At 58.1% G+C, this 22,831-nt stretch overlaps 1 protein-coding gene across 5 annotated transcripts; it reads right to left on the bottom strand.

The window, feature by feature from the left end:
* Nucleotides 1–4,020: 4,020 nt before the first annotated feature.
* Nucleotides 4,021–21,507, bottom strand: CDC42EP4 (CDC42 effector protein 4). Of its 5 annotated transcripts, none has more exons than XM_038371655.2 (2): nt 21,303–21,507; nt 4,021–7,033 (listed from the first exon to the last, which is right to left on the bottom strand). In XM_038371655.2, the coding sequence occupies exons 1-2, from the start codon at nt 21,441–21,443 to the stop codon at nt 5,957–5,959; spliced, it is 1,218 nt and encodes a 405-aa protein (XP_038227583.1). In that variant the 5' UTR covers nt 21,444–21,507; the 3' UTR covers nt 4,021–5,956. The 5 variants fall into 5 exon arrangements, with proteins under 5 accessions (XP_038227583.1, XP_038227586.1, XP_038227584.1 ...); XM_038371658.2 differs by lacking the exon at nt 21,303–21,507 and adding an exon at nt 20,295–20,499; XM_038371656.2 differs by lacking the exon at nt 21,303–21,507 and adding an exon at nt 16,975–17,180.
* Nucleotides 21,508–22,831: the final 1,324 nt, after the last annotated feature.

Raw genomic sequence — 22,831 nt, 5'->3', positions numbered from 1 at the left:
TTCCCCTATATTTTACCTGGCTACTCAGTGTTTGCTCTCTGGGCATGCCTAGCTGTCTGAGGCAGGATGAGTCATTAAAGGCCAAGGCCAACCCCACATCAATGGAGAGTCTGAAAATGGCAACTCCCACCACCGGGACATTGACACCTCGCAGCCAACACCCCAGAGGGAGCTGGATTTCCCCACGTCTCAGCAGGGAAGCTGGGCAAAATCCCCCAGCTCACAAACAAAAGGAGGCAGAGGTGTGAGTGTAAGAGCTGGCACCTGGAAGCAGTCCGGGCTCTCACCTGGGAGCGGATCCAGGAGATCAGACTGAGACAGAGAGAGCCTGAACAACGGGGCTAGGCTTTAACCTTCAGTTCTCTGGGCTGACCTAAGGACCTCCTAGCCTGTGTGCCAGCTGACTAATAAACCCCACTCTGTGAGTGTCCCTGCTAACCCTTGGTGAGGTGCATTGATCCCTGCAGCACAGCCATATCGCTGCTAAACAGAGCTCACATGGTGTGAACCAGGAGAGCGGGAGCCCCACGGGAGGCAGGCCTCGCCTGAAGGAGGAGTGAGACCCCTTGGGAATCCTCCAAGAGACTGTTCCAAAGCCGGAGGTGTAGCCCCACTCCTGTGGATCTGTGACAAGAGCGACGTGATCACTTATGCAAACCCCTACCCGGTGCTGGGGTAAACACTTGCCCCACCTCAGCGCCTGCTCCTCTCTGCCCTTCCCCAACACACCAACCCCAACTCCCACCTCTAGCTTTGCCTGATCTTGCAAAGCCACCAGGTGATCCATCTCCCTGACCAACTCTGCTGAGGCCAGCCTGCTTTTCCCCACACGTGGACCTCCACCCATGCATCAAAGGGCCCATTCGCCCCCATAGGCTGTTGGGGAGCGAACCTGGCCAGCTGCCATGGTGGGGTCCAGCTCTGGGGCTCTGGAAAGTGAAAGGCAGCCTCGAGGAAGGTCTGAGGGAGACACTGCACCCACAAACTCACAAGCCTGCCCCTAGGGTGCTGAGGTTTTAGAAGACATTGTTGTCCGGCTCTGGCAGGGAACCGAGCTGCCACAGACTGTCAGGCTGGGGCAGAGACGTTGGCAAAGGGATCAGGACGTGAGGTCGTAGGAGGAAGCTATGAGCGAGGAGGGCTTCCTCACCTGCATGGAGCTCCAGAGAAAGGGCTGCAGCATCGCCTGGGGATTTAAGGGAGGCTGGGATGGGAGTGTGGAGCAGGGAGGCAGTTTCATTGGGGTGGGGCAGCCTCTTTCTGTCCCGACTAGCTCCGTGGGGCTAAGCAGGGAGAGACCTGAACCAACCCCCTGGATCCAGAGCCACCCGGCTGGCGGCTGCTCCAGATTCTGCAGCTTTGCCCTAGCTCCATTTGCGCCGGCTGGGGCAGTAAGGGGGCCTGGGCTGGGTAGGAGCAGGGTCCCCTTTTCATACACGCCATTCATGAACACATTCCAGGCTACCCCAAGGCGACATGAAACCTCCCCAGTGAGGTACAGCAAGACCCTGGGCCTTTAAGAAACAACAAAGGGCTAACCTAGCATGGAGCCCGGGCCAGCTGCCGATGTTCTTTCCTCCCCAGAACAATAGGCCAATGTCCCAGCCCAGCGCTCCCATTGTATGGGCTGCTGCCTTGTGCAGAGATCCTGCCTTGTGCTTGAGTGCATTTCCCTCACCCTAGCCCCTTACCCGCCCTGGCTCCTTGGAGGGTTGGGTCCAGGCCTCCGATCCTGCCACCCCCCCCCCTTTCACGCTCACCCATTGCACATCGCCCCTTGTGGTTTGGTCTTTCTCTGGCCTCTCGCCTGCTTTATAAAGTGAGGCTTGTACAGAACAGGCTGAATTTCTATGTTGGGACAGACCAACAGCTCCGCTGTGCCCCCAGAGTGGCCATATCTCCCCCATCTCAGACCTGGTATCTCTCCCCACCCAGCAGCCTTGCCAATGCCCCTCAGTCCTGACCCACAGTCCCCTGCTACTCCACCCCCAGACTTCCCCCCCCCCCCCCCCACACACACCGCTCTTACAATGCCCCTCACCCCCTGGCTCCGGTAGGGCACCTCAGTCAGCACTTGCCCCACGCAGCGCCTGCTCCTCTCTGCCCTTCCCCAACACACCAACTCCCACCTCTAGCTTTGCCTGATCTTGCAAAGCCACCAGGTGATCCATCTCCCTGTCCAACTCTGCTGAGGCCAACCTGCTTTTCCCCACACGTGGACCTCCACCCATGCATCAAAGGGCCCATTCACCCCCGTAGGCTGTTGGGGAGCGAACCTGGCCAGCTGCCATGGTGGGGTCCAGCTCTGGGGCTCTGCTCTGTGGCTGGGCCCAGGGCCCGAACTCCATGCTGGGAGAGGCGCGGGAAGCAGATAAACAGCCTTGCGGGGTTGAAGGTTATGAAATCAGCAGCTGACGTCCAAACACTGGCTGTGTTGTGCACAGGTCCAGCTTCCCTGAAAGAGTTTCTTTATGCGCCGAGGCCAAGCGCGCCTCGGGGAGGGACAACGAGGCCGGAGCCTGCGAAGCAGCATCTGCAGCTAGAGCCATCTTGGGCCAGTTTCCCCTTTGGCTGGTCTCTGGTGCTCTGGAGCAGCCCCAGGCTCAGACGCTGCAGCACCAGGAATGCGCTTACAGCAGGGCTGGTTGCAGCAGACATGCCAGGCACTGGTCTGGAAGGGGCGTGGGGGTAGGTGGCAGAGGCTAGCAGACAGCACAACCTGAAAGGCCGAGAGATACATGCCGCAGGGGCAGGAGTGCTACTGGCACGGAGAGTCACTGCACAGCACTTGCATCTGAGCAAGCTGGCGTTTCTTTCCTGGAGTCCCACAGCTCTTGCCCCTGCCAGCTGCAGGCTCCAGGTTCTGCGTGGCAGCCTCATGCCTCAGATTAGCAGGGATGGGGATGGAACACGCTCAACCCTCAGGAGCCAACGCCTCATGCCCCCCCCCCATCCTCCCAGTGCAGGCCACGTTGCTGCACCCAGACTTGGCACTCCCCCTCCCACTCCATTGCAGAGAGGAGCACAGCGGGAGACTACCCCCATGGGCACAGGAGAGCCCTTGCAGTGGTCCCAAGCACAGCGGGGGGCAGCGGCAACGTAAGAGTTTCCAGGGGGGTATCAGAAAAGCCTCGCAGAGGCAGAGGGACCCTTATCTGGCTCCAGGCGGTGCCAAGTCCTGCTAGAGTCCCATGTTACAAAAAGGCAACCAGGACCCATCACTGGGTACAGGGCAGCGCTTGAAGCTCATAGAGGCCACGTGGTGCTGCCAGGGGCCACCTCCCTGGAGGGCCATGGTTCAGAGGCTGGCACCTGGCAGAGGGGTGGTTAAGAGCAAGGCTAGGCTCACCGTGTGATGCCAGAGGGAAGTGCCATGGATCATCGTCTGCTGGCTAGTCGGGTCTTTGCTTCCCCAGCTCCATTCTTCTGTTAGCCAGCTGATTTCTCCCACTTGTACCTGCCCCATAGTGGCACTGCTGATCCCCTTTCCCCTTCAAACATACGGCCATAATCCCTTGGAAAGGGAGTCCGAGCCAGAGGCCGAGGCAGGGTTCAGTTGGCTGGGCTGATCTCCTGCCAGGAGGAGAAATCCCCAGAAGGAGCGATTAACCTGGTGGATTTCTCTCACCTCTCCTTCCACAGGGCAAGAGACCTCTGCACTCCAGCAGAGGAAGGTGCAACGCTTCGAGCAGGGTGGGTGGATTTGCTGGGCAGCCCTGGGGACGTTACCAGTAGGCATGGGAGCAGCTCCTGGTTACTCACCCTCGGTCTCTGCCCTCCATGCTAACCCCACCCTCCCCTGCCAGACAGAGGTTATGGTGGCACCAGAGGTCTCTGCCGCTTGATCAGGGGGACAGCCCCTGCAGCTAGGCCAAGTAGGGGCAGGGGCCAGGCTAGGAGAAGACATTTTCACCGTCATAGCAGAGGTGAGGCCTCAGAAACCGGGACAGGGAAGAGTCTCTGGAGTGTGAGAGACAACACGCCCCCAGCCGGCATCAAAGACCCCCAAGGAGGCAGGCACTGCTTTCACTACCTGTTTAATTCTGTTCTGCATTTTACATACATCATAAAAAAAAAACCTCCTCCATTCACCTGCACCGTACAGCTCCGAGCACATGGGACAGAGCCCCGGTCACAAGGCAAGGCCTCACCACGCCCCAGGGCACCCAGCTGCTGCTTTCAACCTGGGGGGGGGGGGGAAGAGGAGATCTAGCGCAAAACATTTAAAAAGAAAATAAGTTAGAAAAGGTCCAAGTTAGTGTTTTATTGCTACCCGCGAGTGTGCGAAGTGCGGAAGGCAGGGCAGGGCCGGACCCAGGGGACGAGGACACATCTCTTCAGCGTGGTGCTGACAGCCCCGTGTCCTAGGTAGGATGGTTCCCACCACCAGTCAGGCCGCACCTAGCAGCTCTTGGGCTCAGGAGTGTCTGCCCATGGGACATCTCCCTGGGGAGGAGACCGGGCAGAGGAAAGCGAGTCTGCGTCTCCTGTACACGCTGCCCATTCCAGACCGCTGGGCTTCAGGAGGCTGTGCCAGTGCTCCAAACCCATTGTGCCCACGTGTGCAGACTGGCTCCTATGGCTCGGAGCCAGACGTTATCCCCCTCAGCTTTCTCCCTGCCCCTCTGTTCCATTCCTGCCAGAGGGCAGCTGGGTCTCACCCCACCAACAGTGGGCTGCAGCTGCCTCCGGGCATCCCATCCGCTCAGCGGCGGAGGAAGGGCACTGAGGGGTTGGGGTTGAGGGCAGGCCAGGGGCCAGCGATAGGATAACTGCGGGGGCAGCCAACATTTCTGCCCCAGTCCTGTTAATCCGGATAGCAGGGGCTAAGAGGATTCCCCAGGAGGCACCTCCAGCTCCTTCCACCGTAACCCTCCACACACACCAGGTAACAGCACCATAGTCATGGGTCCCGCTAGTAGCATGCCAGCCTCTGTTACAGCTCTGCGTTGTACCGTGGCAAAGGGAAGAGGGGGCATGGCTGGCATCGCAGTGCCAGAGACATGATGCTGTGGCAGGGGCAGGAGAGGGTTTCTCAAGAGGAACCCATCTGAGAGGAGGTCTGGGTCCAATATGTGGGAGCAGAGTGGCAGGCTGCAGGGAGCCCATGTGCGTGAAGGTGCCGCAACATAGGACACTTAAAAAAAAGAAGAAAAAAAGATACAAGAGTAAAAAATCCCTTCCCCTGCCTCTGGAGCTGCAGGCCCACCCAGTGCTCTGCCCAAAGAGAAGTACCGTCAATTGCAGGCTCAGAAACTGCTGGCTTTCCAATGCCATTTCGCTCTACAATATGCAGAAGTCTAAACTCTTGAACCAAGTACTTGCAGACTGGAATTTCCCCTCGTCCGCAGTTAAAAAGAGTTACAAGTACAAATCAGGGACCAATAAAAACACAAGGGGGAAAATATATATTACTAAGGGCACTGGGGCTGTAAGCCTTGTCCTTGTAACTTGACTCTGTATTGCTTGATGTGGGCAGTAGATCAAGTTAATATCCAAAGTCCAATGGAAATGAAAAGTATGTTTCCCCCTTGCAGTACACACTGGAGTTTTCTTCTGGGAAAGGAATTGTCTCCAGACTGGCTAGTGGGCTCTTCCCCTCTCCCGACTGCTGTTCTTCCCCGGCTCGCAGAGATCGACAGCCTTACAGGAAGAGGTTGTTCGACGTAATACTATGACTTTATACCCAAGTTTCTCGCTCTCCCACAGCGACCTCAAAATAGCAAAAACTAACCTCAACATCATCTATCTTCCTGTTTCACAGGTTCACCCAGTCCCTGGAGTGATGTCAAAGAGGAGCTGAGGGGAATCTGGCCACAGCCCGGGGGGGAAGGGGAAAGGATTTAAGAGTTAAGTGTCTCCCGGTGCCATTTCTTCTGACATTGTCAGTTTCAGGTTATCCCTTCTTGTGCCCAAGCTTCCGCAAGTTACCAGACCCGTTGGATCAGCCACCTTCCTACACTCGGATCTCGTCGTCCTCCTCATCCACGAAGGAGAACTCTTTGTCATGCTGTTTGGGGGGGCCGTGCCGGGCGCCATCCGGGATCCCGTAGCTCTGTCTTTCGGGAGATGGGCGGCGCTCCTCCTGCCCCTGTGCCGTGCAGCTAGAAACCGAACTGCTGTCCCTGCGGCCCTGGCTCCGGACAGAGTCCAGGCTGTAGGCCACGGCCCTGCTCTCATCCTGGCAGGCTGGCGCCATCAGCAGGGAATCTGGCAGGGGCTTCCCTTCCTGGTTGAGCCGGTGAGCTGCAGGTACCCGGGTAGGGCCTCCATCCCGTTGGGGCTCCTCAGGTACCATGGCGCCCAAGTCTTTGTCCTGGTCCCATTGGTCTTTATCCATGATGCTCAGGACGTCCCCCAGCATGGAGGGCCCCAGGTCGATGTGGAAGGACATGATGGACTCGGCGTGCTTCATGCCATAGCTGCTCTTTGGCACCACGACGGGCAAATCCATCAGGTCCCCAAAATCGCGCTCGTCCAGGCCGGGGCTCTGAGGCCGGTTGCCTGAACCGTTGGGGCGCGGCTTCTCCTCCGGGGCAGCTGCCTCCTCTGGGGCCTTCTTGACAGGGCTCGAGGAAAGGCTCTTGGGCAGCTTCCCGGCGCTTTTGTCGGCCTCCTTCTCGGTGAGCTGAGGCAGGGAGACAGCATTCTTCACGAAGATGGCCGAGTCTCGCAGGGAGCCCAGCATGTCCCGCCGGTCGCCGCGCGTCACCGACTGCGACCGCTTGCTGCTGCGGAACTTGCGGGACAGCAGGCTGGGCTTGGAGGAGCCCAGCTCCTCAGGGGACTCCGGCTCGCCGGCCTTGCTGTTGAGGAAGGAGGTGTCCCCGAAGGCGTCCCCTGCTCTGCCCACGTGCATGGTGTGGCGGAAGTCACCCAGCGGGGCGCTGATCATCTCAGCCGTCAGATCCGCCCGCGAGCGCCGCTTGGAGTGGGCCGAGTTGGAGACGAGCTGCTTCAGGATCGGCATTGTCCCAGCAAGGGGGGCTGGGCTAGGCAGTGAGGTCTCGCTGTCCTCCTCCGCAGCAGTCACCTAGAGCAGAGAGAGAGAGAGAGGACGCAGGTTAGCCTGGAGGAGCCAGACGGCAGGTTATGCTGCCCCACTGGCGCCATACAGTCAGCGGGGAGAGCCGCTCCTTGGAGCGCTCCCCACAGGAGCCATGGCTACCGTGTCCCACTCCCTGCACCACTGAAAGCGCTGGCCGCTCTACAGAGTATTTCCCCCCGCCCCCACAACCCTGAGCAGCTTCTCCCTTGTCAGGCCAGCCCCCAGCCCTGTTTCCTGCTCGGCCCCCTGGGGCCGGGAAACGTGCATTCGCTGCTGGAATGCGCTGGCCCCGAGCCGCTCAGCTCAGCTCCTGCAACAGTGAATTTGAGAGTCTCTCCCCTGCCCCCTCCCTGCAAACAGGCCTCCCCCACCTCTAAAATCTCCCCCCCGGCTGATACAGGGGGGCCTGGCTTAGTCCAGACTGCAGTCCCCCACCACCAGGCCCCCTTCCTTCCCATCCTGGTGTCGGAGGACAGAGACCGAGCGGGTATGGGAGGGGGAATTGCACCCACCAACAAAGTTAGCCCCAAGCAACCGATTCTGCAGACAGTGCTGGCTGGGTGAGGAATCCAGGGCAGGTCAGCTGGGCCACAGGAACCAGAGGCTCAGGGGGATGATGTTATCACCAGCAGTGGGTGCTGCTTTGGACAGGCTGTCCCTGCCCCTGAGAGCGGTCAGCGACATGAGTTTTATCCACCAGTTTTCCAGCCTGGCAGATTCCCCCAGCGTTGGAGCTGGCAGCAGCTGCCGTTAATCACGTTCCAGCTCGTTCTCGGACCCTGCCCTGCAGCGTCGCTTGGATACAGGGTTTGTCTCCACTTCCTGGGCTAAACGGCCATGGACTGATGTGGCCTGCCGAGAAGCCACCACGCCCCACCCCCGAGCAGTGGGCTCCCTGCCTCTGTCAGTTCACTGAGGGTGCTGGGATCGGGGTAAAGTTTCCATCATAATTATTGGGGGTAGGGTGAAAGACAGTCATGCTGCACCCCACGGCACAAGAGAGGCTGCCCACAATACAGGAAAGTCACAGCTACCCGGAGCTAGAGTTGGTTAACATTCAGCGGCTGTGTGAACCATCCTCACCCTGCACCAGAGAGGAATGTGAGCACCAGAGAAACTGAGGCAGTGAACCCAAGGAGGGGTTTTGAGGAAGTCAGAAACAAGAGCCCAGTGTGCTCCGCAGAACTGGCCGGTCAGGATGGTTCACCCCACTGTGGTCCTGCGCCTCTTACCACGGGCGGGTGGCAAGGTGGCGGCTTTGTTCAAAGCCACATGGAGAAAATGCTTTGGATTTTTCTCACGTAAAGCAAGCGGCGAGCAGCGGACGCTGGGAGGAATTGGAAACAGACGGCAGGAAGTGCATGAGGAGGGCTGGAAAATGCCGAGAGGCCCCGCGAGCTCAGGGCTGCGCCACGCAGCTAGGAGAAAGCCAGTTGCCTTCAATTGGAGGGAAAGGGGCTCAGAGCTTCTGGGACCTCTGGAGAACTGGTAGAAGGGATCCCTCCAGCTCCCCATGCTGCCATCTTGGGGCTCGTCACACCAGGGCTGGAAGGCCGCGTGCAGCCACCACATCGAATGGGAATTATCCAGAACACAGTTCTTAGCCTTTTCCATCCCCGCCCCCGCAACGAGCTGGGAGCTAGCCCAGAACCCCGCTTCCTGCTATACATGGAGGGGGCTCTGGCTGGCTGGCTGGCAAGGACAAACGGCTCAGGATCAGAGACTGACCGGCATAGGCGTGTCTACCCTAGGAAGTCACCCCATTGCACTAGCACGGGTTCAGCTCCACCAGGGGGAGCACTTAGTGCAGACAGGGTTTAACCCCCAGGATCTAGGTTTGCTCTGAGCCTCACCAGCCATGGCTTCCCCTGGTTGAGCTGCCGTGGCAGGAGCATTCCCAGCAGAGACTGGTGCAGACCCAGCCCGAGATTCTCAGCCCTGGGCTAACTGCAGCCCCACACGGACAGAGGCTGGGGAGCAGGATGATGGCGGAGCAGCATTTGCAGCGTCGCAGGAGAGAAACTGGCCCCACAGGAGGCCAGAGCTCCCTTGCTGGTTCCCAAGGGCTCAGAGCAGCATGACCTGGGACCTATCTCCCCAGGTGCCTTGGTAGCAAGGGACAAAGGACACGTTTCCTTTCCACCCAGCCCCAGGGGTCTCTAGAGCCGCTGAAGGAGCTGGGCAGCCACGACAGGCCAATCACCGCCCCCCGCCCCCAGGCCGGGGTATTCAGCATGACGAGCCATGTGGAGTGGGGCAGAAAGAGACCATCCGAGCTGCCCCAGCATCTGCGATGCAGGGGGAGCTATCCTGGCTCCGGCTCCCAGCTGAGTGGGCTTCTGTCCACCGGCCTCCCCCATCCCACTGCATTTGGCCGCATGCACTGGATTCCTTGGCGCTCCGACGCAGAGCAGCCTAGCAGCCAGCGTCGGTGGAAGGGGGATCCCCTGGGTCAGAGTTGGCTTCGCTGGGCTCTGTGTGGGGCTGCACCGGCTTCCACAGCCCTATTGAGAGACCGAACCACCCCAGCGGTGATATAGCTCCGTGCCAGCTCCTCATTTCAAGGGCCCCTGCACTATGCTGTATCCTCACAGCCTGATTATCTAGGCAGATGCTGGTGGCGGAGGTTGGCTGGGAGCACAGGGTCTCGGACAATGTTCTGCCCGGTCAGTCTGTGCATGAAGCATCCAGGACTGGAAAGGCTGAAGGTGGGATCGAGGGGCGCTGGCAGAACTGCAGATGGGGGCAGATTGCACAGTTCTCCCTCCTGCCCCATCACTGCCGAGTCATGCTACCTAGAGACTGTTTAAGCACATCCCAGGGGCTTGGGGCGATTCCCTGGCCAGGGAGCTGGGACTTTCCTGAGAAGGGTTGGTGATAAGGCCTCCGCGGGGGGCGGGGGGGTGCGCCTGCATCAGCAGAAGTGGAAGCTTTCCCCACTGCGGGCTGGCGGACTGAGATCACATGCCGCCCCATGGCTTGTACAGAGGTAGCAGTTTTGGCTCGGGAGGGGACGGGACAGGAGAGGACGGGAGGCAGGTGCTGCTGCAGTGCAGAGAGAAGCACGTCGTGACTGGAACGCAGATGGGCCTCAGAGAGAAAGGGAGACATATACATGCATATACACAAGGCAGCCCCACGTCCCTCTGTTCGGCTTCGATTCAACCATCCCATAGCTGATTTGAAAACCTCCCTCCCCATCTTAGGGGCACCCAGTGATACCCATCCCCAGTTAAAGGGACAGACCCTCTGTCCCCATCACCCCTAGCTCACCAGGGTGTCGAGATGGTCTCCTAGTGTTTCTGGCTTTCCAGTGCTCCCGCCACATGCCAATACCACTCACGGCCATGGCACCAGCGCGCCAAGATGCCCGCCCTTTGTACCCTCCAAGCCCCTCCTCAAACACTTAGCAAGACCCGCGGCTCAGGACACAATGCGAGGTCACCAGAAGCCAGAAAGCAGCACGTGGGAGCTGGACTGAAGGACTGGGCCAGAAGTCTATGCAGCTGGGTTCCCCTTCCCCGCCCCCCCCACTCTCCCTCCAGGGGCCCGTCTGTTAGAGCAGCGCGGGAATCGAGCTGTAGACATCCCAGAGGCTGCGGCTGCTGGGACTCTGGCTAGAAAGGTGCAGCCAGAAGCTTTGGCAGACCCCCCCCCCCCCGCCTGCTGTTTTGGTTGCTATGGGAAAAAGGTTCCTTTCTCTCTACCCCTGGGGGTGGGGGTGGGGAATTAAGGGCACAAGCTGCCCTGGCCCACATGAGAGGACACAGGATGCATCAGAGGCTTGTTTCCGCTTGCTGATCGGCTGTCCTGGTAGCCTTTAGCACACATGTAGCCTAGCGTTTGGCACACATCCCCCCCGCCCCCTTGGAACAGACTCGCAGACTCTGAATGTTTCATTTAGGAGCAATAACTAGTCCAGAGACACCAACCCCGTACTGCAGGAAGCATACGCAGGGCGTCTGGCTCCACTGACCCTTTGCCTGGGTCTGCGGGGAGAGGAGAGCAGGAAGAGTGAGAAAATGCGTCCTCCACGCCCCACAACCCCAGCTCACGCAAAGCCACTGTACCATTTCTACGAGTGGCACCTCCTTAGAGTCCCACTGGCCTGCCGAAGGCCGTAGGGCTGCCCGCCCCACGGGGAAGGGAGCCACGCTCCAGTCACCAGAGGGTCACCAGCACTCAGCAGAAGGTGGCCGTCTTGTGTGCCCATCTCCATGCCCCTTCACGCGAGGCAGTTCTCCCTGCTCTCTGCAGTGCTCTGCCTTTCTTCCCCACCTCTGCAGCATTAACCCTGCCCCCTTACCAGCCTCAGATTCCCAGCCCCACGGCATCCCAGCCTGCGACTCTGCAAACACAGTCCAGACCCCAAACTTTCCCCTCCAGACCCTGGGGCAGAGTCGGCGCTGCCCGGCTCAGCCGCAGGGAAAGGACAGAGCTGCCTCATGTTCACCCCCAGAGCAGGGGCTTGGCAGAGCAGTGCAGGAACCTGCACAAGTACCAGACTCCGAGGTGGCTAGGACTCTGGTTAGGAAGATGGGGTGTGTCCGCCCCCCCCCCGGCCAGCCCAGCCAGCTGTGGAGCAGCTCTTCCAACAGCCGGAGTTCAGGACCCCTTCGGCCTCCTGGCACGTAGTGGCTCCAGCTCTCACGTGCTCCAAGCAGTTCTAAGGAATGGGGAGATCAGCAATGGGGTACGGAGCCTTTTGCTGCCAGGCAGCCGGTTCAGATTTAGCCCAGCTCAGCCGTGCCCCCGGGCAGAGACAAGATGACTCTGCAGGGGCTAATGGGATACAAGTTGGGAGCTTCAGAACAGCTCTCTGCAGCGAAGCAATGACACCACCTGCCCAAGGGTCCTCTCAAAGCTGGCGGTGATCAGCCCTCTGCTCGCGAGTCTCAGCAGAAGACCAAGGACTGGCCGTGACATGGGAATGCCACTGCCTTCTGGCTAATACGCAGGGTCCCTCCAGGCCAGATCTTACCCACAACCACAGGGTGTCATGGGGAAGTCGCTCCCCATGCTGTGCTGGAGAACATCAGCAACCAGAAACATGCTCTTTTGGTTGAGGCACCAGGTGAGGATGGGTTGGGTTCAGTTCTTGACTCCACTACTGACTTCCTGTGTACCTTGGGCAAGTCTCTTCACCTCTCTGGGACTCCCTCCCCACCCAGGAAACAGGGAAAATGAGACAGCCCATCTTCAATCCATTGTCTAGAGGGACAGCACCAAAGCCTTGTCTAAACAGACAACTGGAAAAGCTCTTTGGGACCTGGATGGTCTCTCACTTGTGCAGCACCCAGCACAACGGATCTGTGATTTCAGTTGTTGCCTCTGGGGTAGGAATCAATCTTCCGGGCTTTCAGTCCAACCCGTTCTCCACACTCTGAATAACGGGATATACAAGAACTGGCCTGTGCTCGGATGGTCCCCAGAAGCCTGCCCCGGCCTGCACCATTGCAAGTTCCCCTGCTTTCCCCCCACAGATACAGGGTATGTCTACACTGCAATCAAACACCCGCGACTGGCCTGGAACTCAGGCTGCGGGGCTATAAAATGGTAGTGTAGATATTTGCACTCTGCGGGGCTCTGGGATCCTCCCCAGCCTGAGCCCCCAAGTCAGCCGACACAGACCAGCGGAGGGTGTTTTATAGCAGTGTAGACATCCCCAAAGACATACCCTGCGTGCTCCTCTATTGCTCAGTCGGAGCAGGGCAGACTTCCTGCTTTGCAATCACTTCCATCTCGCCGCTCTTGCTTCACAGAGGGTACAAGGCTCAAACTGTTCTCCGGTTTCTAACCCAATTAAACAATAACCTGTTAGACAATCTCTCCCTACAGCGCCAAGTACTTGGGCACACAGCTCTTCTGAGCAAGGCTGCAACTCCTCCCGCTCCCCAGCGTCCTTTGAAAGGTTACAGAAAATTAGCTACATGGAACATGCCAACTGCCTGCCCCTCCCAGGCCACGCAGAGGAATCAATCCATCAGCCACTTCCAGTACTTGCGTGTCCCCCATTGGTACAGCGTCTGAGCACCACACAAACTGACCTATCGATCCTCAAAACACAGGTTTAGGTTCCTCATCTGACCCTGCGTAACACAGGCCAGGGACCTGCCCCGTAATCCTTCCTAGAGCACACCTTTTAGGAAAAGCACCACCCTCGTGAGAGAGGCCAGTGCTATATTATCTTCATTTTACAAATGGGGAGCTGAGACATGGACGTTCCCTTCATCTCTTTACACAGCAAGCGAGTCTCGGAGCCCGGATCAATTGACTCAGGCTCGTGGGGCTCACCCCACAGGGCTAAAAATATGTCGATGCTCTGGCTAGCGCCTGGGCTCTGAGACCTTCCCCTCTTGCTGGGGTTCAGAGCCCAGGCTGCAACCTGAACCCAAAACATTGACACTGCTCTTTTGAGCCCTGTTTCAGTCAGCTGACCCGGGCTCTGAGACTCACGTCTGGGTTTTAGGCACCGTGTAGACAGACCCTAAGTGACTTGCCAAGGAGGCTTGTGGTAGAGCAGAGATTTGAACACCAGGCTCTCAAGGTGCTGTGCGTGGTATCTGAGAAAATACTCCATATTCTGATTTCAGTTTCTTGGTTCCTATGCCTCACTGTACAGATTCAAATACTACAGAGTCTGTTACTGGACACTGGACTGTGAGCATTTAGTGGCTGAGGAAGGGAATGGGAGCCAGGACTCCTGGGTTCCACTCAGTTGGTGGCTGGGTTGAAGTGCAAGTTGGCACTTCACTTTAATTTCTCTCTCTCTCTCTGTCTCACACACAATTAGCTTGCACACTTCTCCTTTTGGTGTCAGTTTCCTACCCATAAATTAGGTTTAATGTACCCGTGCAGGGTAAAGTCTAACCAATTTCCCCCTGGCTGGTGTGTCCGATTTCCTTATCTGTCACTAACATCTCCTTGGACTGAAAACCAAGCCTGCTTTTTTCGATCCTTCTCCAGCCAGGAGTTACAAGTAATGGAAAAATCGTCTCGTCAGTTTCTAATCAGTTTCACTGCCAGGTTCTCATGCCCTAGCTCATTGCTGCATGCAGGGAGAGGATTACACACTCACCCACACATCTTTTTCCTTATTTCATTTCTATTGGCCTTCGGTTTCATACAAGACATGGAAACCCCCCCAGGCCAGCTCCCCAGCTGGTATATGTCGATGAGAATCCACTGATTTAAGGCAGCTGGGGACCTGGCCCTAACAGCTAACTATGAGGGCAAGTTTGCTTCTTTAGCATTCCTATGAGACTTTGAAAGCCTCGGCTAAGAGGCAGCAGGAGACTCAAGTGTTACTGATGTTACTGAGTAGCTTTGTCCTCCTCCAGAGGCCTCCACGCTGCTAGGGGCCCAGAACAAGCCATTGCCTTCCTCCTTCTAGCTAGCAGGAAAGGGGCGAATTCTTAGGGCCTTCTCTCTCCTCTGGCAAGCTTCGCTCTAGAGACCATTGTGTAACATGGAGCGGAGAGGGGATGATTTCGCAGAGTGGGTGACTGTAGGGAGCTCTTCTGCATGCTTCCACAGCTCTCTGTCTGCAGCCGAGGCGCTGGGCTTGCCTATGCCGGGAAGAGGGGGAAGAGCCCCTTTCTCTGCTTCTTATTCAGTGAGGAAGGAGACAAGACCCCGTGACATTCCCGCTGCCGCTTTTATAAAAGCAGAAAACCAGCCCAGAGAAGCTTAACAGCCGCCAACTAATAATCTGCTGAGAAAGCGCAAGTGTAACCCGAGACGAAGTTAAAGACGCAGAGCCTGTGTCCAGGGGCAGGCGGCTCCAACTGCCCTCCCAGAGCACAGCCTCGCCAAAAACCAAAACTAGTGCCGAAAACCCATTTCAGAGGGTGGGCGGCTTGTCTGCACTGGTGTAACAAGGGGGAGGTCAGAGGGGAGCAGAGATCAGTCACCTGATCAGTCAATTACCCCTTTTCCTCCCCCAACTCAGGCCTGCTAAATTTGCTGTCTAGATCAGGGGTTCTCAACCTTTTTTCTTTCCGAGGCCCCCCCCAACATGCTATAAAAACTCCCCGGCCCAGCTGTGCCACAACACCTGGTTTTCTACAGATAAAAGCCAGGGCTGGTTTTAGGAGGTAACAAGCAGGGCAATTGCCCAGGGCCCCATGCCACAGGGAGCCCCATGAAGCTAAACTGCTCAGGCTTCAGATTCAGCCCTGGGTGGTGGGGCTCAGGCTTTCTGCCCTGGGCCTCAGTGAGTCTAACGTGGATCCTGCTTGGCAGACCTCCTGAAACCTGATCAAAGCACCCCAGGGGGCCTCAGACCCCTAGCTGAGAACTGCTGCTCTAGGTGGTTTAGGAACTTGGATTGCAAGCTCCTTGGGGCAGGAACCATCTGTTCGTTACGAATCCATTCTCCATTACACACACCTTGTGGCCTTTTACACCAGTGCAGCACTTCACACCGGTGCGAGCAGCTACAGGAGGTGCTGGGTGAGAGACTGTTCAGCCAATAAGTCCGTACAGCACCTGGCACTATCGGTCAGAGTCTGCAGCAGAACAAGGATTGGAACCCAGGAGCTCCGAAATCCCAACCCCTGGTCCGTGCCATGCTGCCTTGCTTCCGCCCCATAGAGCTGCACAGATGGCAGGCTGTCACATGGGGGCATGCAGGAGTGACAAGCCGGAAGTCAATAGCAATCAAGGGCCTTGACTCCGGGCTTTCCTGACGCACTAACTTAAGCTGGCTCTGACTCGCCCCGTCACCATGACTCGCACTCTTTGCCATCCCTACCAAGGCTGGCTGGCTTGAAACTAGAGCTGCCAGCTTTTGCTCCGTGTTTTGGTTCACAAGGCAGCGCCCTGAAGCTGGGAGATTGCAGGAGGTTCTACCCCACCCCCCCTGCTTCCGTCAGACTCACTGGAGCATGGGCTGGGCTGCACAGTGAGAGTCCTATCTGAAACCTGGTAGAGGGAAAGAGAGTCCAAGAGATGATCAGCTCTCTACTAGCCAACAAGAATCTCTGCTCACCCCCGCCTTACCCCTTTACAGCGCGTCTGCACACATGACCTTAACACCCAAGCAAAGAGCCACCTCCGACCCAGAGCTACCAACACAGAATAGCTGCAGGTGGAGAGTTGCATAATCATTTTATCTCACTGCAGACAGAAGCTGCAATCCTGGACTACCCTTTGCCAAGCAGGCCCCATCCCTGAGACAGAGGCTTATCCTCCAGCCATCAGTGCAAAGACATGGGCGAAGCCCAAGACATCCATGCGGAAGAGCGAAAGGAGACAGTTTTGCCCCCTCCCTTGGAGGTACCGGTGTAGGACTGACAGACTAGACTTTCAAACAGCTGATATGTCAAACCATCTATCCATTTATCAGAAGCATCTGCAGTACCTATTGCAAAGCGGGTGAAAAATATCAGGCAGAGGAAATTAGATTCCTATCCAGAGTGTTTGACCAGAGGGAGACAGGGATCTTGGGCTCTTGCCAGCATAATTTTCCACGCAGACAGACACAATTAGCCTGTGGAACTCACTGCCACAAGATATCACCAACCTGAAGAGCTTAGCAGGATTTCCAAAAGAACTGGGCAGTTCTTTGGATGACAAGGATATCCAGATGCATCCGATGAAGTGAGCTGTAGCTCATGAAAAGCTTATGCTCTATATAAATTTGTTAGTCTCTAAGGTGCCACAAGTACTCCTTTTCTTTTTAAGGATATCCAGAGTTGTATTAAGTACTAACAAAGACAATAGGAGATAGGAAAGGCTATAAACATTCATGCTTCAGGGGATGAACCAGCCTCTAATTAGTGCGGGGAGGGGATCAGGAGGAAACATTCCCTGGGGCAAGGTTATCCCTTACCTGTCTTGATTCCCTCTGAAATAGCAGATACTGGCCAGTGTCTTTCACAAGATACTGGACTAGACAGGCGGCTGCTCCGCTCCAGCCTTACCATTCCTGCGTCCCCATATTGTGGCTGTGGGGGGGTGAGGAGCGAGCAGCCAGATTTCTCAGAGCCCATTCAAGACCAAGACAAGACAATTTATGTGTTGGGAGACTGAAGGCAGTTCAGAGATATCTCACCAGGGAGCTGGTTAACCAGCTCACCAGCCCTAGAACAAACACACAGAACAATGGGACCCGGAATGCAGCAATCAGCAGAAATCACTCACATCAACTGAAGCCCTTTTAAAGGGCTCTCAACCTGGATACAATACAGTCAGGAGGGTCATTAGAGGATTCACCTGAGTTACAGAACCGCCTTGCCCCAGCCTGTTAGCAGAGGGCATGCAGCTTGCAGGTACTGCCTAGCAGCAGGGAAGGCAGGTCATTGCTCCCCTTCACAGACATAGGCTGATTGGAGCTGCTGTGGCCAAAAGGTGGCAAACCCCAGCTCTGCTCCCAAGTAGAATCCAGTTTGGATTCCATCAAGACCCAGACTGGTTTGCCAATTGCTCGCCACATAAAGCATGGCCCGGGCACTGCTTGCTGAGAGCCATCCCAGGGCAAGGGCTCCGCTGGGGGTAAGTCAGGCTCCGTGCCAGCCTCTGACACAGAGGCACACACCTTCCGACTGGGGGCCCAAGAGGGAGGCACTGAATCATTTTCACCCTGGACCTCACCTGGAGTCAAGTCATGGTGCTAGCAAGAACAAAGATAGAGCACCAAACATGGCCCCGCCTCATGGCCTAGTGGACCGGGCACTAGACTAGAACTCAGGAGACCTGGGTGCAGGTCCCAGCTCTGCCCCTCCTTTGCTGGCAGACCTAGGACAAGTCACAGCCCTCCCTGTGTCTCCGTTTCCCTACCTGTAAAACAGGGAGAACGTGGGCTTGGAGATTTAGGGATGAAGAGGGCTATCAGATGCAGCTACATCCACGTTTTCACATGGGGGCAGATGTCTAACCCAGACAGGGGCGAAGCTGCCGTTCATTCCCATTTCTCATGCTGCTGGCAGCTAAGGCCCTGCGCTGGACTGAGCTGCCGAGCGCAGAGCAGATACTGCCCCAGAGCTCTCCGCAGCTTGGCAGAGCGCCAGGTTCAGAGCCTCCCCACCATGGAAGTCAGTGCACTCACTACGTCCCCTGGAGAGACATGGAGCCAGAGAGGAGCCTGAGCCTCGAAGCTCAGCTCCAGCCCCCTGAACTCAGAGTGCTCAGGCTGAAGTCTCGATCGAAGCTCTGGCACAGCTCTAATGAAGACAATAGGCTGCAGACACCTTCACCTAGCCCCCTTCTCGCCCTGCATCAGTTCAGAGCACAGCACGGGCCAGGGGATGTTGCCAGACAACCCAACATCACCAGTCCCAAGCATTCCCAGGAGGGGCCAATATGTCACAGGGTGAAAGGTATCTCGAAGGCGCCTTTAACCAGACACTGCAGCCAACTCTCAGCATTGTCGCACCCTGGCCCCTCACTCAGTTATTCACAACTGATCCCGCAAAGATGCTCCCCAGAATCCCTTGCACTGGTTCCCACCTCCCTTTCCATGGCAAGATGCTCCTGGCCCCCCAGCTGGCAAGCAAGCCAAGTTGTGACCTCCACGTCTAGCTTGAGGCAGGCTCACACCCATGCACGGGGGCAGAGATCAAAGCCTGCTTCTCGCAGCAGGAGAAAGCGGAGAGGGCAGGTGGGATGGAGAGAGGGTGTGATTCCTTGGCCCCCTATTTAGTCAGTTACACACACCCAGAGCACATTTAAACACATCAGATATTCCTGGAGGATAGGTCCATCAATGGCTATTAGCCACAATGGGCAGGGACGCAACCCTATGCTCTGGGTGTCCCTCGCCTCTATTTGCCAGAAGCTGGGAAGAGGACAACAGGGGATGGATCACTTGATTATTGCCTGTTCTGTTCCTTCCCTCTGGGGCACCTGGCATCGGCTGCTGTTGGAAGACAGGATGCTGGGCTAGATGGGCCATTGGTCCGACGCACAATGGCCACCCTTACCCCTCTGCACAGCTCTAAGAGATGGTACTCCTGGCATAGCCATGGAAAAATCAAGCTCAGACTAGGAGCAAGCTGGTAACCCACCTCCCTCTGCCAGCTGCGGGGTCCCCACCAATTAAGAGCTGCTGTGGGCCCCATGGTGACAGAGGCCCAAGTGGTAGCTAGCCAGACCAGGCACTGACACCGCAAAGGCAGTGTTCTCCCAGCATCTATTTTGAACCCTTCTGGCATCCCAAGAGGGGCCAGCTAAATAATGCATGGTGGCTGGGGCTGCCCCAGCTGACAGGCCGCAGAGCAGTTAAAGAAAGCCAGGCTAAGAGGTGGAGGCCAAACGCCCAGCACTGCAAAGATCAGATGTATTTTCAGAAATGTTCACCGCTCAAGGCAAAGCCTGGCTACACCACAACCAGCCAGTGTGTGTTAAAATACAGCTCGCCCCGTCCACACTAGGAGGGGTTAGCCCATTTGCTAAAATGACACCTGTTTAGCCTAGCGCTAACAGGCCCTGGGAGTTAGTGGGCACCTGGGGTTACAGTCTCACAGCTCAGCGACCACAGGAGCAGCAAACCCTGGGCCCAGCGGTTTGTTTTGCAAGAGCCTGGGGAACTCAGAGCCACTCCAGAGTCAGCAACAAAGTTAGCCAGAATCACTCAGAGTCAGGGAAACCAACCCATCTCGCTGCCCACCTCCCCAAGTCTGCCAAAATCCCCAGCCACAGCCTCTCTCCTCCGGAGCTTGGCAGGGCTGCTGGAAGAGGTAACCTAGCAGGGCCTGCAGCTCTTTGTTCCATCGCCTTGCACTCCGCAAGTCGCCCAGGGCCCCCAGTGAGGAGCAGCCCCTTCTCACGGCCCCTCTGGGCACTGGTGTGGGGGGTGGTGGGGGGGATGCACAGTGGCCATTGTTTGGCCAGTGAGGACAAGGGGGACGGGGTGGGGGATAAGAAGAGAAGAGGAATCAAGGCTGATCTGGCAAGGCTGGGCACAGGGCTGCCACAGCCTGCAAGGGGCCCCTGGCACCTCTCTCTCCTCCTAGCCCAGGAAATCCCTCCCTGCAGCCTGTCTCTGCCACAGCCCCGCCGGGGCATCCCGGGGCGATGGGGCAGGGGCAGGGCGCGCACAGACCCATCGGGGCTGCGCGCATTTCGGTGCCTGCCCCCAGTGAGAGCCCGGGCCCACACAAACAGCGCCCCCCCACCCCCCAGCGAGGGAAAGCCCCTCCCCAAGCGCAGCGCTTGGGTCTCAGCCACCGCCTGCCCGAGCGCCGGTTCCACTGAGCCGCCCCCCTTCTCCAGCGGGGCCCCCCCCCGCGATCCAGGCACCTACTTTCCTCCCCGCGGAGGCGCCCCGAGCAGCCCCCTCCTCTGCGCGAGTTTCTCGGGGGCAAGGCGCCGCGGGCCCCTTCCTCGGCCGGGGGCTCGCCCCTCTCCCGGCGCACGGACACCGGGGCGCGCCGTTCACCGGCCGCCGCCCGCCCGCGCCCCGCTCCCCTGCACGGTGCCCGGCGCACAAGCCAGAAGAGCCGCCGTACAACCCCCGGCCACTCCCCACCCTCCCGGCTCGGGCGCTCGCCTGGCGTTAAAGACACAGGCCGATCCGGACAAAACAGCCCAGCTCTGGAAACTACCTGGGACAACCCCCCCGGCGCGCTCCCGGATCCCCCTGCCCGCTGGCTGAGGCCCAAACCCGGCAGCGCAGGGGGCGGGGGGACCTGCATGGGTTGGCGTGTGCCGGGGAAGGGGGGGACACGGGTGCATCCTTTGCCGATGCACGAAAAGAAAGAAGAGCCGCCACGGTTTGCAATCGCGGCTCTTTGCAGGCCAGGCTCCGGGAAGCACGTTCAGCCTGGAGCTGCGTCCCCTGGTTCTGGGCAAGGGCCAGCGGCTCTTAGTTTGTTAGCGTTGACTTTGGAGGGGGCGGGGCGGGATCAAGGTCCCTTTCATTACAAGAGATGGGGGGGGGGCGGACTCCGCACCGGTTCCCGAGGAGAACCGGCTTGGACCATCTCCCAGCCCTCCCCAAGGCGAGCCCCGCTCTGCAGGAACCGCCTGGAAGCTCCACAGTGACACCTTTGCCCAGCAAAAGGCGGCCCCGCCCCGCTGCTTCCCCCCGCCGCCAAAAAAAAATCTAGTTTCCCTTGACGCCGCTGAGCACAGAGCAGCGATGGGGAAAAATTCCCCGCGCCCCAACCCCCGCTGCAGCCAGCCAGCGCCCCTCCCACGCCGCGCTCCGAAGGGGCTCCACGCCGCTGGTTTCTCTCCAAGCCCCAAGCCTGGGCATCCCCCACTCGGTGTGTGACTCGCCCCGCGGGGGCTGCGCCGGCCGGGTACCTACCTCGTCACCAGCCGCTGCCCGTCTCGCAGCCCGGCTTGTTCCCGCGGCCCCCGCTCTCTCAGTGCTCTGCGCTCCCCTCCCGTGTCTCCATCCCAGGGCCCTCGCCAGGCTCGTTCCTTCTCTGCCTTGAAAACGGAGCATCCCGGCGCTCCCCACGCAGCCGGGGCTGATGTCATTGCTCGGCCCGGGCCAATGGGGCTCGGCGGCGTCGCAGGGGCAGCCCCACTCTGCTCCATTCAAACCGCGACTGGCTCTGCCTCTGACTCTCGGCTCCATGTGGCAGGCGGGGGCCGCGGGAGGCCACCTCGTCCGTGGGAGCCGGGTTGCCCAATGCTGGAGCGTCCCGCGTCGTGATCAGCCGGATCTGAAACCGGGCTGAGTGCGGGGCAGACAGGGCTATACGTGCCGGTTAGTCAAGTGCTTTCCCAGCAGCTGGGCGAGGCAAACCTGTCTAACGCCCCCGAGAACAAAGAGACACGGTTACTAATGCCGTGGGTCTCAAGCAGGGGGCCGTCTGCAGCCCCCTGGGGAGCCACCAGCAGGTTTCGGGGGTCCACTAAGCATGGCTGGCTAGGGCCGGGGCAGAAAGACCTGCCACTGGGGACTACAGCCCGGGCCCCCAACCGGGGCTGAAGGCAAAGCAGCTTCACGGTGCCCCCTGCAGCAGTGTGGGCCCCTGGGCAATAGCCCTGCTTGCTCCCCCTTAACAGGGGCCCTGGCTTTTATATGCAGAAAACCAGGTGTTGTGGCAGAGTTGGACGGATGAGTTTTTATAGCATGTTGGGGAGGCCTCAGAAAGAAGAAGGTTGAGAACCCCGGCCCTAATGATTTGTGGGTTCCCCTCTCTGTTAACCCCACGGCTGTCTCAGGGCTGGCAGCGAGTGTCTTTGGTTATGAGGTGTATATGTCCCTATTTTTATTGCACCAGTGCTCAGGGCCTTGTGGCTCCAGCACAGCACTGGGAGACAGGACACCTGGGTTCTTCTTTGCTAGACTGCAACAGAGTTGGTGTGTGACTGCGGGCACGTCCCGTGGGGGGGAAGCAGTATTGTCAGGCTCACCAAAAATCACAAGATTGGCTTTAAAATCATGAGATTATGTAAAAACAATAGATGTAAAGTTCTTTTTTTATTGGCCTTCTTTTTGAGCCTTTTGGGTGCACTGGGGTCACATCTGGAAGCTTTCTCCACAGTCACGAGAGCTAGAAACTTACTTTTCCTTTAAGAATGAAGGTTGGAATCATCACATCTCCACTTGACTCCAGGAGCTGGGGATTCAAGGAAACAATAATTATCATGAGGCTTATGACACATTACAGCTTGGAGCAAGCCCCCCAACCTGGGTGACAGAAACTTGCCGGTTCTGCTGGAGCTAGCGCTCTAAAAACAGTGGCGTGGGTTGTGGCATAGGCTGGCCGCCCGAGGACTGACCCAGGGGGTCGGATGAGCTTGTACTCATCCGGCCTGCACTGTTCACATCACTGTGCTTGAGCTAGCACGTCTGTCTGCCTCTGCTGGGAAGCAAGCTGC

Source organism: Dermochelys coriacea, chromosome 14 (genome assembly GCF_009764565.3).
Source record: "Dermochelys coriacea isolate rDerCor1 chromosome 14, rDerCor1.pri.v4, whole genome shotgun sequence".
Taxonomy (NCBI): domain Eukaryota; kingdom Metazoa; phylum Chordata; order Testudines; family Dermochelyidae; genus Dermochelys; species Dermochelys coriacea.
This window is presented reverse-complemented; position numbering and strand designations above follow the sequence as displayed.